Source organism: Halichoeres trimaculatus, unplaced genomic scaffold (genome assembly GCF_033239565.1).
Source record: "Halichoeres trimaculatus isolate MK-OKI-2021-1 unplaced genomic scaffold, fHalTri1.1 fHalTri1_scaffold_13, whole genome shotgun sequence".
Classification (NCBI taxonomy): domain Eukaryota; kingdom Metazoa; phylum Chordata; class Actinopteri; order Labriformes; family Labridae; genus Halichoeres; species Halichoeres trimaculatus.
The window spans coordinates 31,902,615-31,924,766 of record NW_027437191.1 but is presented as its reverse complement, the minus strand read 5'-3'; the positions used below and the strand labels follow the sequence as shown (position 1 = coordinate 31,924,766).

At 39.3% G+C, this 22,152-nt stretch overlaps 1 protein-coding gene across 3 annotated transcripts in view; it reads right to left on the bottom strand.

Annotated features, from left to right (window-relative positions):
- Window positions 1-1,179: 1,179 nt before the first annotated feature.
- stxbp5a (syntaxin binding protein 5a (tomosyn)) overlaps window positions 1,180-22,152 on the bottom strand; it is a 186,415-nt gene continuing 165,442 nt past the window's right edge. Inside the window, exons 20-27 of one of the 3 annotated variants that reach the window (XM_074684689.1) lie at window positions 17,815-17,868; window positions 14,191-14,240; window positions 13,049-13,331; window positions 11,249-11,618; window positions 8,510-8,675; window positions 6,200-6,311; window positions 5,859-6,079; window positions 1,180-3,314 (exon numbers count right to left, since the gene is read on the bottom strand). In XM_074684689.1, the coding sequence (XP_074540790.1) occupies window positions 3,273-3,314; window positions 5,859-6,079; window positions 6,200-6,311; window positions 8,510-8,675; window positions 11,249-11,618; window positions 13,049-13,331; window positions 14,191-14,240; window positions 17,815-17,868 (1,298 nt within the window). In that variant the 3' untranslated portion in view covers window positions 1,180-3,272. The remainder of the gene's footprint in view (window positions 3,315-5,858; window positions 6,080-6,199; window positions 6,312-8,509; window positions 8,676-11,248; window positions 11,619-13,048; window positions 13,332-14,190; window positions 14,241-17,814; window positions 17,869-22,152) is intronic. The other 2 variants (XM_074684690.1, XM_074684691.1) reach the window with 2 other exon arrangements.

Below are 22,152 nucleotides of genomic sequence, written 5' to 3'. Positions count from 1 at the left end.
ACATCACTTTGATTCTTGTGTCTTCTGTGAAATTTGCAGGACAATACAAAACAAAACAAAACAAAACAAAACAAAACAAAACAAAACAAAACAAAACAAAACAAAACAACAAACAACAGTTCCCTCTAGCTAAATCTGTAAAAAAAAAAAAAAAAAAAAAAAGTAAAATAAAATGAAATAAAATACACTTCCTGCTTTCAGCAAGCTCTGGATGAGAGACACACACCCTGTATTAACACCTAGAAAAATCCTTTGAATTTGCCTTAATTTACTTTACAGAGAGAAATGACACCACAGTGAATAAAAAATAAAAATAAAAAATAAATAAATAAATAAAAAAGAGACAGAAACTGCTTGAGAAGTACTACATGGTTGATAATTGTAGGATAATTCATGTCCACTGCAAAAACTAAAATCTTATCAAGTGTTTTTGTCTTATTTTCAGTTAAAAATGTCTTTTTAGACTCAATATGGGCCACGTTAACCTGACCAGTCCAGAAAAAATATCTTATTTCAAGTTATTCAAAGACAAAAATGTCTTTTGTCTTTTAAAAACGTGAAATGAGACAATTTTTTTAACTGACCAGTTGAATGTGGCTCTTATCGAGCATAGCAAGCCTATTTTTACTTAAAGTAAATCAAAAACACTTGATAAAATGTCAGTTATTTGCAGTGCACTTCTTTATAATCAAAAAAAAAACAACTAAAAACCTCGACTAATTGTCAGATTCTGAATTTTCCAAGGGGCTCTTGAACGTACCAGAAGCTACGCAGGTAATGTGTGAGGACGTCAGAGAAGACGGGAAAATATGGTTAACTTGGCTTTGATTTTTTTTGTCTTTGTTGCAAAAATTTTAAGGACAAAACAAATAAAAAAAAAAACAAAAAAAAAAAAACAAAACTGTTTACTCTAGCTTAAATCTGTGATGTAATAAAAAAAACACCTCCTGCTTTCAGCGAGCCCTGAATGATAGACACACAAAATTGTGTATAACGCTTCATAAATCCTTTGAATTTGCCTTTTCTTTTTTTATCTTAATCACCACGTGAATCAAATTGTTTGAAACATAACAAAAAAAATCCCAAAAGAAAAGCAAACGAGAGACAGACACTGCTTAGGAATCACTGAGTGGTTGATGAACATAGGATAATACACGTACACTGCAAAACCTGAAATCTAATCAAGTGTTTTTGTCTTATTTTCAGTAGAAAATGTCTTTTTAGACTTAACATGAGCAACATTCACCTGACCAGACCAGACCAGAAAAATGTCTTGTTTCAAGTTATTTAAAGATAAAAATTAGGTCTAAAATTTCTTGAAACAAGACAAAAAAATATGTGCCAGTGGGATAAGAAAAAAATTACTTGTAATAAGACATTATTCTAGTTTCAAGCAATCTTTTCTTGTTCCATTTGCTTTTTTCTTCTTTACTTGTTACAAGCAAGTCAGACCTCATTTTTTCTTTAAAGAACTTGAAACCAGACATTTTTCCAGCCTAAGCAGTTGATTATGGCTCTTATTGAGTATAACAAGACAACTTTTCTTAAAATAAGACAAAAACACTTGATAATATTTCAATTGTTTTAATTCTTCTGTTCTGCACTGCAAAAACTGAAACCGTATTGAGTTTCTTTTTTTTTTTGGTTGTTAAATTTTGAGTAAAAATTGTCTTATTACACTTGATAGAGGCCTCAAAAACCACAAAAATGAGGGAATAAAAATCTGCCAATAGATCGAGAGAAATGTGCTGGAAAATTTGCTTAAACTAAGAATAATGTCTCAATATGAGTTGGTAAATTTTTTTTTTTGCTTGTTACAGAGACCTCAGTTTTGTCTTTAAATAATTTGAAATCAGACATTTTTCTGGACTGGTCAGGTGAATGTGGCTCATATTAAGTCTAAAAAGACATTTTCTACTGAAAATAAGACAAAAACACTTGATAAGATTTCAGTTTTTTGCAGTGTTATGTTGTCAGGTCTGCTTTAAAGGTTCACACTCTCAGATTTCTGTCACATCCTGCAGATACGAACATGTCGTTAAACTTCCACTCGTGTTGTGATGTGATGTGGAAACTCCTGAAAAGCTGATGTTTTTACACCGATGAAGCACTGATCAGGTCAGCGTCTGAAGCAAACTGAGGAAGCTTCTGAGATCAGAGGTGGGATGAGGCAGTTAGCATCATAAAGAATAATCTGTGATAAATAACACAAACACAACAAAAACACACAAAGTCCAAGAGTTCAGATCCAAGGAATCCGATGGTGCCGTGTGTGTGAGCACTGAATGATTTATGCCTTTTATATCCTTGCCCTCCTTTAAGATTCCAGCCCTTTTCATAAGGAGAAACTAAACCCAGTTTTAGACAAAAAGCCACAAAACAGATTTTTCAACAAACCAAACATCGTCCACTTTCACAACAATAGAAAAATAAGAGATTTTCCAGTAATACAGAACAGACAGAGCAAAAAACCCAACGGATAACAAAGAGAGGAATGGCAAGAAAATAGAAAGTAACACACACACGCACACGCACACACACACACACACACACACACACACTGTTGGTAACGATATGAACGTCTGTAAGATACAGAGGAGAGTCTAAGAGTGAAGTTTCCGGTTTACACCAAAGTAAGTCGCTTTAATCCCCGTGACTCTCTGCATAGAGAAGGCGTCACTGTCGCAGCACTTCCTGTTTCATCATCGTCCTCGGAGTTATCCCATTGGTTCAAACTTCTCACTCAGGAGTGGATACAGCGTTGCACATTTATTAGATTTATGTATATATAATGATGTATTTAGATTCTTTTTCCTTTCTTTTTACATTTCAAGAATTTTTTAGAGTCTAAATCCTCGTAAGGTTTTTTTTCTGCCGTGTTCGTCAAATTGGAGTCCAGGCGTGGACAACAGTAAAGGACATTTTGGCAAAATGAGCATGAAGGATCTCCAGGTGCGTGTGCCAGGCGGCTACCTCCCCGAGGAGAGGCCGAATGGAGAGAAACGCAGAGACGAGAACGTTAAAAAAACAGAAGACACCATTTATTTGCTCTCCTTTGAGGTCGTCCTTCTCCCCCGTCCACCCCTCAGCTCCACCTTAAACTGAGGTAAGAACAGTTTCAACATTGTGCTAGGGAAGAGTATCCCGAGTGTCCCAGCGAAGAAGGCGTGGAGGGATGGATGGATGGACGTATGGATGGAGGGGGCACGTCGAGTCCGAAGAAGCTGGGCGGAAGGTGGCGGTAGTGTCCGTGAAGCTCGGCTCCTTCTCCATCAGAACTGGTACCACTTCTTGTCTTTGCACTTCAGCATCATCTGGGAACACAAGAAAAGCTGGAGTCAGACTACGATTCAAACTTCTTCCTGTCAACAAGATCCAGGCCTTGAAAAGTTTCCAGACTGAAGGATTCCAGGGATTTCTCTAAAGACACATTTTGGTTCCTGGTTTTGCCGACCTTAACTCTTTAAGTGAGCGCTAAGCTGTTTGGTAAGGCACTTTTTGAGTCGCTATATCTCACTGAAAATATGTTAAACTGAGTCAAACCTGATTGGATCATCTCTAAAACTTCAAATCATTTTTCTGATGTTTGTGGTTTCTGATCTACGGAAGCCTGTTGCTGCCACACCAGAAAAAAAAAAACCATGTTATACTGAAAGATACTGAAATGATGACATTAATGTGGTAAAAAGCAAATACAGTTCACTGCTGCTTCTTGGCCAGGACACTCTTGAAAACATGATTTTAAATATCAGTGACGTTTTCTCCTGGTTAAATAAATTAAATAAAACAAAAAAAAATTCCATGTAGGAACTTTTGTGTGTTAGTAGTTGCTCAGGGGTCAGTTAATGAAGACGGAAAAAACCTGCAAGAAGCGTTTGGCTGTTTTCCAAACAGTTTTGTTGGGCCTGTTTTGTAGTATACTGCTCTGGTTTTCAGCTTCAGAAAGTGGGGCTAGAGCTGATGATTTTTTTTTTTTTTTGGTAGATTTTTTTACCTTTATTAAAATTGTACTAAACAAACTCTGGGGAGATCAAAACATTTTAATCATTTTGTAAATCATACCACAACAAAAACCTCATATTTGATTTTTAATCATACACCAAAAGTTATATAGTTTATTTTAAAAAAAATCTGGAAGGGATTGACTTTTTATTTTTACAACTGATGGAAAAAAACACTTCCATGGTTAAAAAAAAAGGTCATTATTGGTTTATATGGGCTTTTGTAGAAGTAAACACCTCTTTTACAACCAGAAGTGACAAGATTTACTTCTTTCTCATTACTTTACTTCTATCTCACAGATCGTCTAACGTTAGTGTTGTTGTATTGTAGTTGTAATGCCGAATCATTCCAGTAGATGGCAGTAATTCACCAAAACCTGCCACCTGCATTAACAAACAGCATTAGCGCTGTGCATTGTGGGAAACACTATGCGAGACAGACTGGTTTGTTGCATACTGAGAAATTTTCTGGATCAGTAGGACATCCAGGGATTTTTGGCACACTGCAGATTTTGCAAGTTTTTGCATACTAACTACTACAGACTGAATTTCAGCCAAAATGGTCGGCAGGGGGTTTGGAAACAGCCTCTGTTGCTATGGTCTGTTGTCCATTTGTATTTTGAGACTCCAACTTTTATGCTACAAATGAAAAAACCTGACAGTTTTAAGGAGACCAGTTTTTGGTAGTGTTGGACTGGTGCAGTCTTGCAGCTTACTGGTGATTTATGAAGCAATAAAAATAATGTAAAAAGCCTTAAATGTAACAACCAACCCAAAATGTAAAAAGTTGTTACATTTCTGCCAAAAAGTTATCACAGTTTGGGTTTTATTACATTTCTAATATCATTGTTGGTTGTTACATAACAGGCTCTAACTAGGCTGGTATTGGTGATACCGATCTAAAACAGATTCTAATTGTACCAAATCAAATTGTTGGTATCAAACATCACTAGTATTTGATATGTTTGAGGATGTTTAAGCTCCTCGATGAACTGGATTGCTTTTTTACCACTTTATTTAAAATATTTTTAAAACGTGTTAAATATAATAAAAAAAAAACAACTTTTTTCTAAACACTAGTTATAAGACTTTCTAACTGTTAGCGTTTGAATCTGAGTGAAGCAAAGAAGGAAGATGCTAACAGCTCATCCACACAATCAGACTCAAAACGAGAGCAAGTTGCACAAAGCTGCAAAACTTCATCAGCTTTGTTTTTACCACTTGATGACTTGCAGCAGCAAATTGTTGATGCAGTAGTTATTTAAATGTGAGTGACACTGGGTTGTTTGATGAGCTTTTGCAAAATAAATTTCAGAGTAAGCGGACGAATAAAGTATATAAAGTACTGGAGGGTTCAAAAAACTTCCTGAAAACACCTGACAACTTCATCATCAAATTTAGACCAAAATTCCCTCTGTTTAGGCTAATCCTTCTCCTAGCACTACAAAACACAGATTACAATAGATGACTATAAATAATTTTTTTTTGTTTTGTCAACTTTTTCCTGAAGGAAGTAGGACAGGCAACTGGAGGATTTACATATTCATGTCATGTTTGGAAATAAGATTTAAAGACATTTTCCTGTGCGTTTGCTTGACATAATAGTGCAAGTTCCTCAGCATCCCTTAAGACAGTTCTTCAAGCCTATACTGCCCTCTAGTGGATAAACAGTGAGCTATATTTATGAGAGAACTTCATTGAGGGCAGACAGGACTCAAGCAGACACATTTTTGCACCTTCTGTGAATGAAAATCATGTCAGTCAAATCTGAGACCACCTGTCAAAGACTGTTCCTCTGCAGAACGTCTCTAAAGGATCATTTCTCAGGCACAGATTTCTTAAAGCACTTCCTGTTACCTCATGGGCGTGTTTGGAGAAGGAATCTGCGCTGGCCATCATGGCGGCCGTCCTCTCCTCCAGCTCGCCCAGCTTCTGGCCTCTTTCGTCCAGTGCTATCCGGGCGCGTGCCAGGTCTCCAACCACGCCAGAGGCCGCCCCCTTCATGCCCTCGATGCCCCCGGGACCCGGGATGTGCTGGGCCAGACTTCGAGACGCTTTCCCGGCTGCGATCTCACCGACTGAGAAATGCAAGAAGACGGCGCTGCGTGAGCGGCTGCAACATCTAAAGACCTGACCAGAGGATATGCTGACCTGTGTGTGTGTGTGTGTGTGTGTGTGTGTGTGTGTGTGTGGCATACATAGCTCCTCTCTGTCCAGGGACTGTGCTCCACCCCCAAAGAGACCTTTGAAGAACCCTCTGTTTGGTGCTTCTGGAGTCTCCACTGGTGTAAAGAGTTCCCCCAGCATCTCCTGAAACATCAACACACACATCATCTCACTGCATACCATCAAATGCACAGGGATTAAAGCCCCCCCCAAAAAAAATTCTGATTAAAAATCGTCAACTTATAAAACAACAGAGGTGGGGTTTTTTTTGAAGAATCAAACTGACACGTTTTTCTTTCTTGACGCTAAAGATCTGGGCTGACAGATATGAGCTTTTTAGCAAATTTGACTGACAGTCAAGTTTATCTTATACACGTATAAAGGAACAGAAGCAACAGGTGTTCTTCATAAGCTGTTTTTATACCAATTAGGACAGTGGAATGAGAAACCTCCTCTGCTCTTGACCTGAAGCAGCCTGAAGTAGTACCAACACAGACAGACCCTCAAACTAGTTATCAAATTTAGAGTAGAAACACATCTGACTTTAGTGGGAAGAACAAAACATGAAAAGTAGTTACTTTGCAGAAATATAGATTTGAAAAATCATTAATTGTGTCTGTATAAAAATAAAACAATATGCACCTCATTTCATTGTTATTGCTACAGTTAAAGCCAACTGTAATTACCCATCTGTCGCTGAATGCCTTTTAAATTCCCAGGACGAAATTTTCATTATATTTAGGGCACATGTTTGACCCACTCTGTCGCTAGAAGTAAAAAAGTAAACTAGTGCCAGCTTGTTAAGCTCATTTGCCATGTAATAAAATAAACTGGTGCTAGCTTGTTAAGATGACATGGATTGTAAGAAAGACAGTTGGTGTTAGCTTGTTAAGCTAATATTCAATGTAAGAAAGTAAATGTGCTAGCTTTGTTGGCTAGTATTCTATGTAGGAAAGTAAACTAATGGTTGTTTGGTAAGCTAACATGCCATGTAAGAAAGTAAACTACTGCTATTTTGTTAAGCTATTATGCAATGTAAGAAAGTTAACTGGTGCTAGTTTGATAGGCTAATATTCAATGTAAGAAAGTAAATGTCCTAGCTTTGTTGGCTGATATTCCAGAAAGAAAGTAAACTAATAGTAGATTGTTAAGCTAACTGCCATATAAGAAGATACTGTTATTTTGTCAAGCTAATATGCCATATAAGAAGGTTCATTTTTGGAAGCCTGTTAAGCTATTATGCAAAGTAAGACAGTAAATATACTGTTATACATCTAACAAGCTAGCATATTAATATGCTAGCTTGTTAAGCTAATATCCTATGTAGGAAAGTAAACTAGTGCTAGCTTGTTGGGATGAAACGCATTGTGAAAAAGTAAATATGCTAGTTTGTTAAGCTAATATTCATTGTAAGAAAGTTAATGTGCTAGCTTTTTAAGCTAATATTCCATGCAAGACAGTAAACTAATGTTTACTTGTTAAGCTACTATGCGTTGTAAAAAAAGTTTACTTGTGGTAGCTTATTAAGCTAATATTCCATGTCAGAAAGTAAACTAGTGCTTGCTTGTTAAGCTAATATAACAAGTAGAAAAGTAAACTAGTGCTAGCTGGTTAAGATGAAATGCTTTGTGAGAAAGTAAACCAGCGCTAGCTTGTTAAGCTAATATTCAATGTAAGAAAGTAAATATACTAGCTTGTTGGGCTAATATTTTATGTAAGAAAGTAAACTAGTGCTAGCTTGTTGAGCTTATAAGCAATGTAAGAAAATTAGAATGCTAGCTTGTAAGGCTATTATTCTATGTGAGAACGTAAACCAGCGCTAGCTTGTTCAGCTATTATTCTATATAAGAAAGTTAACTTATGCTAGCTTTCTAGGCTAATATTCTATGTAAGAAAGTAAACCAGCGCTAGCTTGTTGAGCTAACATGAAATCTGAGAAAGTAAACTAGTGCTAGCTTGGTAAGCTAATATGCTATGTATGACTTTTGAATAGACCAGTTTAAAGCTGTTTCATGGTGCACACTTTGGTTGGGCGGTGCTCTGTGGATGATGTGTTTTATCACCTGTTGTGTTGCGTTCCTAACAGAGAGTGTTTGGCTCAGTGACTATCTGCTCTGCCTGGGCGTGTTAAACTTGACCGGCAAACTCTGTCATGTTATGGACTGATATTTACTGTGTACTTTTTCTTTGGTTGGGGAAATAAATTTCCCACCAGAGCCCCCGCATAGAAATGCCACACAGACACAAACTACTCCTGTGTTACAGCATTCAGATAAATACCGACTCTAAAAACAGCAAAAAAATATCACAATTCTGAAATTGATGAAAACCCGTCGCCTGACCTGCAGGTTTTCACAGATGTCCTGGCTGTAGGTGATCCTCTGGATCTCGGTGGGGGAGCAGAGGTACATGGCCTGACCCAGGTTAGTGAAACAGAACGTCCTAGCTATCCGCATGTCCGTCAAAGGCAAGTAGTTTACATCCAAGAGTGGTCTGAGTCCGGGCAGACTGGACAGGAGACAGAGAAAGAAAGAAATGATGAAGAGTTTCACTTTAAGGCTTTAATGGTCGTTCATCATTCCAACAAATCTATTTCTGTTTCTCTGAATCACAGACGTGTTGTGGTCCCCTCCTCAATGTTAGGGCCAGTGTTCCTGCTCTCTTGTCATTGAACACACACACACACACACACACAAACACACACACACACACACACACAAACAGGCAGACAGCTGGACATTTTGCTTTGTCAGACACCCATATGGACGGCTGTTCTGTTTCTGTCTCTGTCCTCCAGGGGAGTGAAGATTAATGAGGATCAGGCGGACAGAGCAGACTAACTGAAACCCTCTCAACACACTGCATGAAAATAAACACTGTTAGTCTGCAAGAGTGTGTGTGTGTGTGAGCCTCTCTTAATAATCTTATTTCCTGGTTTTTAAAGCTGCAGGGAAGCAGAGGACATGTCTGCACATGGACCGATGTCTGATGGTGAGTGTGCTTATTTTGGTGGAAAAAGTTTGATGTTTCTGTCCTCGGTTATTTCATCTGTTAAAAAGTTGTGACGAGTCGATACAGGAAGTGATTTGTGTTTTTGCATGAATGTGTCCCCTCCCTTGAAATCATTTTGAACAGCTTAAATTCACAAGTCCAGGGCTGACAAATCGAGCCGCCCACAGCCGATGACTGGACATAATTTATGAAATATACAAAATGGACAAATTATCATTTTCCCTCAGAATCTAAAAGGAAATATTTTTGCCGATTTGGACCAAATTGACAGATCAGATTTTATCTGAGTTCACAGAATGAAAAAATCGGAAAATACAAGATCTATTTCGATGTATCCAATTAAAGATGCTATGAGGAGGATCTGTTTTAATCAGACTGCAGTGCCACCTTCTGGCCTGGAGTCTCTGCACACTGTCGTAAATTACTTTTAGCAAGGTGTGTGTTTGTTTTGGAGTTCAAAGGAGTTCGGATCGAAACAAATTTTCTTTGTTCAAGTCAACTTTTTACTGCAGGGTATATGCTAAAATCCTGAGGTTTATTCCAAGACCTTTTTAAGAATTTTTAAAAAAACTTTCCGAAAGTTTTTAGAACTCATCGCGGCTTCAAGCCGTTGTTAGCAACCCAACTTTGACAGTTGTGGTTTGCATTTTAACAGAAATAGGATAAGCTGAGACGGAACAAAGCTTGAAAGAGTAAATGAAAGTAAAAGCAGTTTTATTGACACTCCCACAACAAGTAACAGCAGTTATCCAAGGCCAACTTGCTGAATATACAAGAACTTAGGGCTGGACGATTAATTGAATTTTAATCTTGATTTCGATTTTGGTTACAACACGTGAAAAAAGCAGGTTACAAACATGGCAGAGAGGGAGCCTTTAGTGGACAAAAAGGTAGGATTTTTTCTGTCATCTGAAAGCATTTTGGCTTCAAATCATCAGACATCCAGTAGAAGGACATTACCTGTAAAATTTGTCACGCTGTCATGTCTGCTCCCCAAAGCAACACGACCAATTTATTTAACCACTTAAAGTTCAGCCACAAAGTGGTCTATGACCAAGTTTTAAAGGACAAAAAGAGCTGAAAAAGTGCTAGCTTGTCAGCTTCAGCCAGCACCACAAATGACAACGCAGTCCTCCATTAAGGACACTCTTTACAGTGCCACTCCATATCCCACCAGCTCCTAGAGACATGAAGAGCTAACGGAGGCTGTTACATTGATGCTAGCAAAGGACATGTGCCCCATCAGTACCAAAAGCAACCCAGGATTCCAGAAACTAATTTATTTTTGAGTGTTCTTTCAAGTTGTAGTTCAATAAATAATCAGGTTTTGAAATTATTAATAATCAGGTTTATTAATTGTGATTTCAACATCTATCATAGTATTCGTGATTATTATTTTTGCCATAATTGTCCAGCCCTACAAGAACAGTACAGTTACACAGCCCTTAAGTTTGAAACGTGACAACAAGCAAACTTTGTAGCAGCTGGCTATATGTAGTGCTATCGGCAGCCTGGTGCTCCGACATACCTGTAGGCTAACGTGACAACAAGCTAACTGTCAGTTTGTACAGTAGTTTAGTAGCCATCCATATGTAGTGCTATCGGCAGCCCAGTGCTGTGAGACATGTCTGTAATGTGTAACGTTAGTGAATCCTGGTTATGTCCTCCCAGTCATCTACCAATCAGAGCTAACGTAACCTCACTCTTCATTTTATTGAAAGACTCTCAAGTTTGAACAGACCACTGCAGAATAACTGCTGACTGTGGGAAAGTCCTCACAGAGCCACACTCACCAAGACAAGAAAAATGTCTCAGTTCAAGATGATCAATTTCACGATGAATTCAGGCGTCATTATTCTGAACTTTGTCGGGTCAATGTGGCTCATTTGGAGTCAACTGAAACAATTTGAACTAAAAATGAGACGTAAACACTTGCACTAACTTAACTTTGCAGCAGGGAAAGTGAAGGAAAGCACATGACATGAGCGGGACATATCCAAAGCGACTTTGATTGATACATTTTAATATTAGCCAGTTATTTCTGCCTGATGCACATGACTGTCTCTTACCTGAGGGTCATAATGTGTCCATTGGCACAAAAACAAGCCACGCACACGCCTTGGCTCATCTGCACCACATCTGCCCGCAGGATGAAGGAGGTCTCTGTGATGCTGTGTTTATAGATGCAGGTCTGGGAGGGGAGGGAAATGACTTTGGCCTGTTTCTCTGAACACACCACCGCGTACTGGCTCTCGTTTAGGTCCTGCGAGGTCGAAGGGGACACCGAGACGGGTCGGCGCTTTCGGACCTTCTCCCTTTCTTCACCATCTGCCGTGACGTTGGGTTCGAACCAAGGCTCGAACGCAGGGGGGACCAGGGCACCTGAAGAGTCCAGGAAAGCCATTCGCAAGTTGCTGCCCTTCAGTCGTACCAACATGCCTGAGGAGGTGAAGAGAAAAGTTTGTGAGTTTATCTTTTGTGACGTATCATTAGTCAGAACTAGTTTGAACCAGGGCTGCAGGATTCTGGCAAATCTTTTTTTTTTTTTGCTTAAAATTGAAATCATGATTCTCTGGCTCATTTTTTTTTTCACAAAAAGTGTTTATTGCAGTGATGAACTTTATGAAAATAAACAAAAAAAAAAAACATCAGTGTCTGCAAGAGCCTGGAGTAACTTTTCTTCTCTCTTCCTATCTGTAAAACATTTCCCTGTTAGTGTTTGGACATAGTTGTCAGTATTAACAAAGGCTAACTGTGATATGTTTCTGTGACAAAAGTTGAAATTTAGAATCAAAGTTTATCAATGTATGCTAACCACTAGCATATCAATGCAATTTCCTATGTATGTTAGCATTAAGCTAGCGCCAAGTTTTCTATATTGTTTGTTATTATTTAGGGATGTTCGATACCACTTTCTTTCAGACTGATACCAGTACGAGTACTCCCTCTTGAGCACTCACCAATACCAAGTACTAATACTACTAGTACTTTTCAAATGTAAAATATTGAAAAAAGGGCAAAATAAAACTAACTATCAAAGTGTGTTGTGGCTGCCTGTTGGAGTGTGATATTTTTACTATTTTTGCTCCAGTGTTTGTCTGGAGATCCTACATGAAACCATGGCCGCATTGTTTACATGTGAAATCAGCTGTTTGCAGCCTGTAGCATGTCAATGCTAACAGGTGCAAGGCCGGATGTTTTCCCACAAGGTGATGGGAAGGTGGTGAGGACAATGTGCTGGTTCTCATGTGTGAGCTAAGAAGTGACCACATGGACCTGTCCTTCCATCCATCGTTATTGGGAACGTAAGATCTATCTCCAATAAGATGGACGAGCTAGCTGTGCTAACCCAGCAACAGAGGGAATACCAGAAGGCAGAGTAGCATCATGCTATGTCTGGTGTTAGCATCAAGCTAACACCAGACACCAACACCACATTGGAAGAGCTTCACCTGCTGTGAGCAGACAGGATCCAGGAGACAGAGACTATTAATCTTGCAGCCCTAGTTTGAACTGAGTTTTTTTCAGTTGATTAACAGAAATCTTATCAAGTGTTTTTGTCTTAATTTCAGTAGAAAATGTATTTTTAGACTTTATATGAGCCACTTTCACATGGCCAAACCCACAGTTACTTCTATTCAGACATTATTCTCGTTTCGAGCAAATTTTTAGCCAATTTTTTCTTGTTCCATTGGCACGTTTATTACAAGCAATTCAGACCTCGTTATTGTCTTTAAATAACTTAAAACAATAAATTTTCAGCTGGATGTGGCTTACATCAAGTATATCTAAACAACTTTTTCTTAAAATAAGACAAAATACTTGATAAGATTTCAGTTTTTTGCAGTGTTTACCATCCCATTACCCACCTGTAGGTGAAATGATAACTGGCTGCAGTTGCCGTTGCTCCCCAGCAGGAGGCAGCGTCAGCGCTAGAACCAGCACGGTGCCCAGGGAGGTGCCCACATACAGGCAGGGCGTCAAAGTGCTGTCCCCCTTTCGTGCGAAGGTCTCGCAGAACTGGAAGGAGCTGATGGCCTCTCGGGCTTCCTTGTCGATGCTGGTGACGCTAGAGGAGCGCGAGCGGCTGAAAGAGTTGTCCCGGTGGTCTAATGGGTTGGCACCCCGCGACGGGCATACAGACAGGAGGACAGTGAGGAGAAAACGGAGAGAGGTAAAGCACCCGCAAGGTGGTACAAGGAGAAGACAGACAACAGAGATGTGGACACTGAACTGTACATTCAAAATAAAAAGATAGCAAAGCCTCTTTTAGTGTTCTGTAGATGAGACGTCTTAGATTTGAAATCCATGTAGAGTTAAGTTTAACAACAAACTTCTGATGTACAAGTCTGGTGTTGGACTATCTTTATCATCTTATCTTATTTGGTTGACAGAGCAGCAACACCTGAAACTACTGGTTTTATAAGTAAGAAATCAAAAGCTATCAGGCACTTTGGTTAATTCAACTCTTGAACAGGTAACGTGGGTTGGCACTCAGACACTAAAACAAAAAAAAAATGTTGCATCCAATGTTCTTGGTGCTTGTACAACCCTGAAGAATAATTCTGTTTTGGGAAATTTGAACGAGACCAATCAGACAAGGAAAGAAAGAAAAACACATGAAGAACAGACGAGAAAGACAGCTGCAAAAGTTAAAGAAAGCTTCACGGTGAGATGGAGTGTGCATAGATTAGCTTAGCACCACTGACCTCTTGCAAGAGCTCCCACAATGGTCAAAACGTGGGAGACGCAGCGCAGCAGAAAAAAGATTTCCCGCTGAGTTTGATCCCAGCGCTTTGATGTGGTTCAGTGAATTGAAATTCTGGTCAGATCAGTGCTACTTTTGTCTCATGCAAACTCAAGGGGAACATCTGCACAGCTTGCCAATTTTGAGGCTAAAAACCAGATCGAACTGGACTGGACTTATGGGATGTGGTGGAGTCCAGTCAACGTGAGAAAGATATACTGCATTTCCATACAAATTGTTGGAGACACAAAGTCAGGGCTTACCCAAGTCTGGCTTTAGCTCAGTAGGCAAGCTTAATTTCCGTGACATCTTTGCTGGAAAAAAGAGAACATCCCTCTTTACAAAGACACATCTACGCTAACACACGATGCCATGCAAAGCTAGATAACTAGCACTGGGCTTTGATTGTGCACAAAGGACAAGAAGCTGTGGAACATGTGCCGGGGTGTTTTTTTAATGACTGGGTGAGCCAAAATGCTTCAGACAGGAGAAGGCACTGCGCAAGGGCCCAGAGACAACCCTGTGTGTAACAGGGGCATGCTGTGGAAGACAAAACAAAGGTGGTGACCTCTGACTGCACAATGCCCTGAAAGAGAGGACTGGTATAGTGAGACATCAATAACTGCACAGCCATTCAGGATCCTCATGCCACAGTAGCATGCACCAAGAACAGGAAGGTAACAGGAAACAGAAAATACTGAACAGGAGATGAAAGAAGACAGTGGAAAGATGGTCAAAGTACTGTCTGCTAGCCAGAATTCGTTTTTTTAATCCATACATCAAAACTTTATGAAGCACAACTACCAAGATCTGTTGAGTACAAAATGAACCCAGAAAACAAATACGATAGCATCCAAACTGCTAAAGAAGAAATGCTGTATGACAAAAGAAACGTGAATTATGTTTGAACTGAAATGTATAGAAGCGTAATGATGAGGTCCACAGGTTAGAAGATCGCTAAAGGTAACACCAGTCCAACTGTAAGAGGGAACTCCAGGGAGTCTGTGGGTGAAGAGTGTGGCTAACATTAGCAGAGCTAGCATCTCCAGCCTTCAGTCCTGCTTACACAGCTTACTAACATCCATGTGTCCATTCACAAGATCAAAAGACACCCAAACTGCACCATGCTACAGAAACCACCAGTCATCTGTGCTTGTTTGCATCCAGGTAGTAGAGCAGTATGGCGGCAGCTTTTAACTGAAGCTCCTGTCTGATAGTGGGTGGGAGCACCACAAATAAGACACAACATTTAACCATAAGAACGTTGGTAGTTAATTTAACCTGTCAGTAATCCTGGCGCTGACTTGCAAGGGGGCGCACTTCCTCGATTAGTGGAGAAAAATAATAAATAATGGCTGAAAAGATGAACTCAGAAGCTGCAATGTTGGTGTCATTGAGCCCGAGTAGAGTCTCCCAAGACAAACCTAAAGGAATATGTTGGTGTGGGGTATTGGGGGGGTGGTGTTGGACCAAAACGTATGTGGGCCATGCGTGTTGTATGACAATGTGATGACAAAAGGCAATTTTGCTTAAGTCTGGTTTAATTTGGAGTAGTGTGACTGTGGACCCTACTGGCCAGAAGGGGAATCGCGCTGCGGGGGGGACTTGTGCATAAGTGACCGCGCCCTTAAGGGGCACTAGAATTTGATGCGGGGAAAACCGAAATACCTTTCCGAATTGGTAAAAACAAGGCATCGGCCCACCCAGTACAGGTAGCCAGTGGGGATGTCACGGTTAGGGATGGGTACAGAATTCGTAGGTACCGACCGAATTCCATCAAAAGTAACTGGTACTGATTCACGTAAAACCAAAAGGTACCATGTTTAGGTACCTAAATGCATCATTATGACTGTGAGGGAGTGGAAGAGTAGGTGATTTTCCATAATGGGCATGAACGCAGCATTGCAAGGCTATATACTGAAGAAAAAATATGTTAATTAAACATTTTTATATTCCATTATTAAACAAATTGATATTTCTTAGCACATTAACCCAAAAAGTACCAAAAATTGGTACCGTTGAGTACCAGCACTGATTGCCAGGTACCGTAATGTTTCAAATGTGAAAGGTACCCATCCCTAGTCCCATTACAGAATTTTTGACTACATGATATGTTTTGCCGATACCAAACCTATGCTATAATTGCTTTCCAAGGAGAAGTACGACCACACAGTGGACATGTTTGCAATGTGGTTTGAATATAGCAGCCGTAAAGCGTGACGGTGCTGAAAACACGGGAAACTGGATCGGTCTTGATTACTTAACCGATCAGTGTATGGGATCAGGGCATCCCTGGTAAAGGATGGAGAAACCTGTGTGATCTGGATAGACCACAGCAGCTGTGTAGAGGTTCATGTAGACCTCAGAATTGCCTTTTTAGTTTCTTGTTGATGATGAAGTTTTATTGTCGCCATCAAACTCTGACATCATGAAGGAACTGGATATGCAGCTGTTGGTATATTGGCGCTTTCAAGGCGAAAGTCAGCGCGAACTGTTCAGAGATGGATGATCTTTCACCTTGGTTTGGCAATGTCTGAACGCCTCAGTAGACTGAGTAAAGTGTCATGAGAAACTGTTCACGAGTGACTGTTGACGGAAAGGTTGGTACAGCGTTATGAGTAAAGAACGTGTCGTAAACAAACGAATAAAGTAAGGGTGAACCTTGCAATCCACCAACCACTCAAACAGCTTTGGGTAGTAGCTGAAGAATGAGAAATTCAGTTGGTCAACTGCAAAAAGTGAAAGGTCAAAATTAATGGATGGATGGATGGCAGGATGAGACAGAATGGATGGTACTTATCTGGTACCTTATCTTCCTTTATACTGATACTGGTGTCTTGGAAACGAATTGATACCACGTCTGTGTCAGCTTACTTGGACTTACTTGCACTACCAACTACTTCCACTTCTACCGTTTACCTGGAATACTTCCCAGGTCATTTCTGGTAATTCTCTATAAAACAGTAGTTGCTTAAGGGAGGAATAATACATAGGTCACCAAACTTTTTAACCTATAAGAAAATAAAAGGGTCAAATTGCTCCTAAAGGCAAAGCAAAGCAAGCAGTAGGATTCGGGGTAAGTTAACATTGGGGAATTGAAAGGGTATACATTCATCAAACGACGTGAGGCTAGTTAGGAAATAAACATGACACAAGCTTGAAGAGGGCTGGTCTGGATGACAAGAAAACTCCACTTCTGATCATGTCGCTGTTAGCAGCATCCAAAAGAGGCTAGGATCCACATGCCCTACCTTTGAACTACTAGCGACACAAAGCTTTGAGAGGTCGGATCGTAAGTGGTTGATCAGTGATTATCTTAAACAACACACACTGAAAATACACAGAGACACATTCGGACAGATGAGTTGCTCTAACCTCCATGGTGTACTCAAACTGCACTATGGACATAGAAAGCTAACCATGTAGCTCATGAAGTACAGAGGGAATCTGTCGTACGAGGTCATTGACAAATACCACACGCAGGCACATTTACAATATGACACTCGTGCTACGTACATGTAGCATGCAGTATATATATGTCTAAGGTTACTAAGCTGTATTTCACGTATAGAGACGACAGACGTTAGCCTCTGCTCCACAAGCTTTTGGCTCTCAGTGTACAGTCTTTAAACCATGTACTTCAAAAATTCAATTACAGCCAACAATCATTGCTCTATGTCGTCTTGACCAAGGAAGTAATTTTGCTTCAGGTTAGATGGAAGAACCAAAAATAAACAGTGGAACAGGAGCTAACTTTGGCTGGCCCTTTTTCTACTCTACGTCTTCCCTCTGCGGTGACCATGACGTCGAGGACAAAGGACAGGGGTGACGAATCTGGACTTTGTACTGCCTAGACACCCTCTCATGAAAGACTTTGGCCCATCTTACCTCCTCTACCACCTCCATTGTAGAACTGCTGTAGATTGCTGTTTGTCATCAACACTTTTGGTGGTGTAAGGGGAAAAAATAAGGTAAGGTAAATGTGCAGTTAGAAACACCCTTTGCCTTGTTACAACACACAAAATTTCCTGAAATTGTTTGTAGGTAAAAAACAATTTTCAACTACTTCTCTTCTTCTTTTCTTCACTGCTAGAGCAATGCATGATGGTATGTAATGCATAGCTTGGAGCGTTACTTCATGGGATACTTTGAATCCACGATAATAAGTCTCACTATACATCCAGACAGCACCACGTAATGGCAAACTCACTATATAGTTGGCTATATAGTGAGAAGTGAGTGACTTCAAACAAAGCAGGATTTTGCTAGCAACAACATTAGCAAGAAACAAAGCTAAAGTTTGCTAGCAAGTCGTAGCTTCGCTATGCTGCATGGACATGGTTTGGCTTGCTTTAGATCTTTTTCAAAGCAACGTAGCTAACAAATTTATTATCCAGATCAACACCAGGAGTCTTGCTTTAGCTGAGGTTGTCAAATCAAGAGATTCTCTTGCTACATTAGCAAGCTAACACTGTTAACCCCTTGATGCTAAGTGTATCGTATTTGATACATTAGTTCGAAAGACCTGTAATAGATAAATAAATAGTTTCCTAAAAACCTGTTTAAATAAAATATCACAATTGTTCAACTCCCTTGAGGATGATTGTACCACTACAGGCAGCTAAAGTTGTTTTGCATCTCACGAAATCATCTCCATTTTTTTACCAGGAAATCATCACTATTTTTCTAGAAGTTGTTATTCTAATAACATCTAAAAAATTACTAATATTTTTTAAACAAGTGTTTTCTGAATTGAAAGAAAGCATATTTACTAAAACTTTAGGAAAAAGTTGCTAAAACTGCCCGTGTGTCAAATGTAACACAAAAAACTATATTCATAAACAAAATAGTACAGCATTTTTGTTTTCTTGTGGATTTTGTTAAAGGGGTTATTTCACGTCTCAGTTTCAAAACTTAAAACTTTTCTGTCTATTTTTTGAGGGATTAAGTTTTATGAGGTTCAGCTAATGCTAGCTAGCAAAACAAAACAAGGGCTGTTTTCCAAACCCCCTACGACAGCGTTTCTCAGATTGTTTCAGACCAAGGACCGCTCATCCCCACAAAAAAACTCACAGACCACCAAGCTAGCCCTGGAATGACAGCCCAGAGAGCACACTGATGTATTATTTAGTTTAGCAGGTTTCATAACCTTGTTAGCTAACGATTTATAGCACAAACTTAGTGTGGTTTAGGATCCTCTTTGTTCCCATTCCCCCAAAAAATCCATATTGTATCACTGTGGTATTTTCATTTCACTTGGAAGTTGACCTTTCATGTCCAGGTCCAGTTTCACATAACGATTAAAAGTTGTTACTTGACGCAGGCAAGCTAGCACTGGTTCTTCTACTACTGGCACTAGCGTTAGCGTCCACAGTTTTAACAATGCTCACTGCAGCTGAATCATCTTGTCATTGCACCTTCTCCTGGCCAGGGTCAGATTTCCTCCTCTTTCCATTCACTTTTTATTAACCCAACCTTAAAAACATACAGATTTTGACTGTGGGCTTGTAAATGAAATAACCTTAGCCTGGTAGTTTTGCCTAAAAGAGGGTTCATGGAAAGTTTTGTAAGTCTCAGTGAAATTGTCTTCATTCTTTCATTCTTTCTATCATTCCTTCTTTCCTTTCTTTCTTTCTTTATTTTCTTTCTTTCTTTCTTTCTTTCTTTTCTTCCTTTTCTTCCTTCTCTTTCTTTCTTTCTTTCTTTCTTTCTTTTTTCTTTCTTTCTTTTTTCTTTCTTTCTTTTTTCTTTCTTTCTTCTTTCTTTCTTTCTGTCTTTCCTTGCTTCCTTCTGTCATTCTTTTTTTCCTTCTCTCTGTTTTTCTTTCTTTCTTTCTTTCTTTCTTTCTTTCTTTCTTTCTTTCTTTCTTTTCTTCCTTTTCTTCCTTCTCTTTCTTTCTTTCTTTCTTTCTTTCTTTCTTTCTTTTTTCTTTCTTTCTTTCTTCTTTCTTTCTGTCTTTCCTTGCTTCCTTCTGTCATTCTTTTTTTTCCTTCTCTCTGTTTTTCTTTCTTCCTTTCTGTCTTTCTTTCCCTTGTGAAACATTCCCTAAACAATATGATTAATTTACGGTCGTGGCAGACCACTACTGGGAGCTGGAGGACCACTAGTGGTCCATGGGCCACAATTTGAGAAACACTGGCCCACTACATACTACATGTAAATATAGTCTGTTCTATGTATGTTCTGTTGGGTCTGTTTTGTAGTATACTACTCTGGTACTACTCTGTACAAACCAAACTTTGGGAAGATTTTGACATATTAGTTATTTTGTGAACCATATCACAGCAAAATCACAATATTTGATTTTTAGTCTTACGCCAAAAGTTATATAACTGATGAAAAACAAACTTCTATGTGATCCACATTTGGTTTTTAATAAAGTGAATTAATGGTTTTTACGGACTTTAATGAATTTGTAGAAGTAAACACCTCTTTTACAACTAGAAAAAACAAGACTTATCAGTGACTTTCCCGTCTAACGATAGTGCTGTTGTATTGTAGTTGTAATGCCAACTCATTCCAGTAGATGGCTGTAATTCACCGAAATCTGCCACCTGCATAGACAAACCGGGTTAGAGCTATGCATTGTGGGAAACAGTATGCCTGGTAGACTGGTCTGTTGCATACTGAGAAATTCTCCTGAATTAGTAGGACATAAAGGCGGTTTGGAAAACAGCCAAAGTCTTTCTGTGAAACATAAGATCCACCAATTTTAGCCATTTTTTCCCAAGTTAAAAGTTTTTGTTTTTCTTTCGCTGAACAATCAGCTTGTGTATTATTGTTAGCTAGAAAACGGTTAGCGCTGTCAGTTTGTAAAACTAGTAAATGGCAAGGCACTTGAGGCGACACATAAACACCACATATTTCGTTCTTTCCACCTGAATCATGATGGATTATTAGAAAGCAGCAGTTTCTCATCGAGTATTAGAATCCGTTTTCATATTTATAACTTTAGATTTCTTCTCAAAGTTTTCCTGATCGGTGTCGCTGTGAGGAAACATTGGTTACCCAGAGAAAAGAAAAAAAAAACGAAGCTTATTCTTGGACTAAAACCTGTCAGGGCAGAATTTTTATGCAGCCTTATCTCTGTGTGTCCTATGAATAATGCAGAGCAGACAGATGTATCAGACCACAGTCTGGTGGCAGCAGACGGGGGAGGCTGGGACAGGCATCATACCTGAAAACAGCAGCAGGACTCCAGACTTTGAGATTTGTTTTCTGTCTGACCTTTTTAAGAAGCTCCTTATTTTTGGTGCGCTAATGCCAAGCTCGCCCTAATGAGATGGATCTGGGCTGTTCTGTCTTCGAGCACCTGCTGCTGAAATACTAATGATGCAGATTAAGGAAGAGAGACATAAAAGAGCGATGTTGCAAAACACAGCGTTGTTCCTCTGCGTGTCTATGAATGGGTCTCGCAGTGCGGAGTGTTCTCAGTGAAACTGTCGCCGACTTAAATCATATTCATTGATATGAAAACTGTTTAATATGATGATTCTGTTCTGCTGCGTCAACTTCAGTGCACTGCACCAAATACATTCAAATCCTCCAGTGGGAGAAGATCCCTGCTCAAATCCAAGTCACATCGTTAATTCACTTATTCACATCACACATACCTGTTGTTTTTTAAAGTATGCAATCAGACGGGAAGTGTGAAATTACCCTTCAGGCTGAACTTTTTAAACTACACTCTGATTAATGTAAATCACAGGTTTCTCTCCCAGAATGCAGAATTCTGTTTTACTTTTTCTTTCCGTTAATAATCCGAAGCTTTCACACTTAATTAGCATCGTGCTGATTAAACGCCTAAACCGCCAAAAACCGAGTTTTCCAGGAGACTATGACAGATTAAAACCAATTTATTCCTGCCGATTGAACTCTGCAAAGTGGCGACAGAATGCATGCACAAATGGGGAAATCCTCACAGAAACTAATAAACTTATGGTAATAAACTCAAACCGTGCTTTTCTAAAGACTGTGGTAGAATGAAAGTGACAGAGAGACAATTTTCTGCTCCATCAGGAAAAACCTCTTTGGTTTGATAGGCAGCGGTTTAAGTAAAAACAATACTCAAAGGAGAGGCTTTTTAGAAACGTTCATCTCGTACTTAGAAACCAAAGCTCCTCTTGCAGGATGAAGAGATGTTTTATGACGGCTTCACTGTTTGGGGTTTACTTCCACATAAATAAAAAAGAAAAGCTCAAGCTGGCGTCTAACGCTGACATTTCC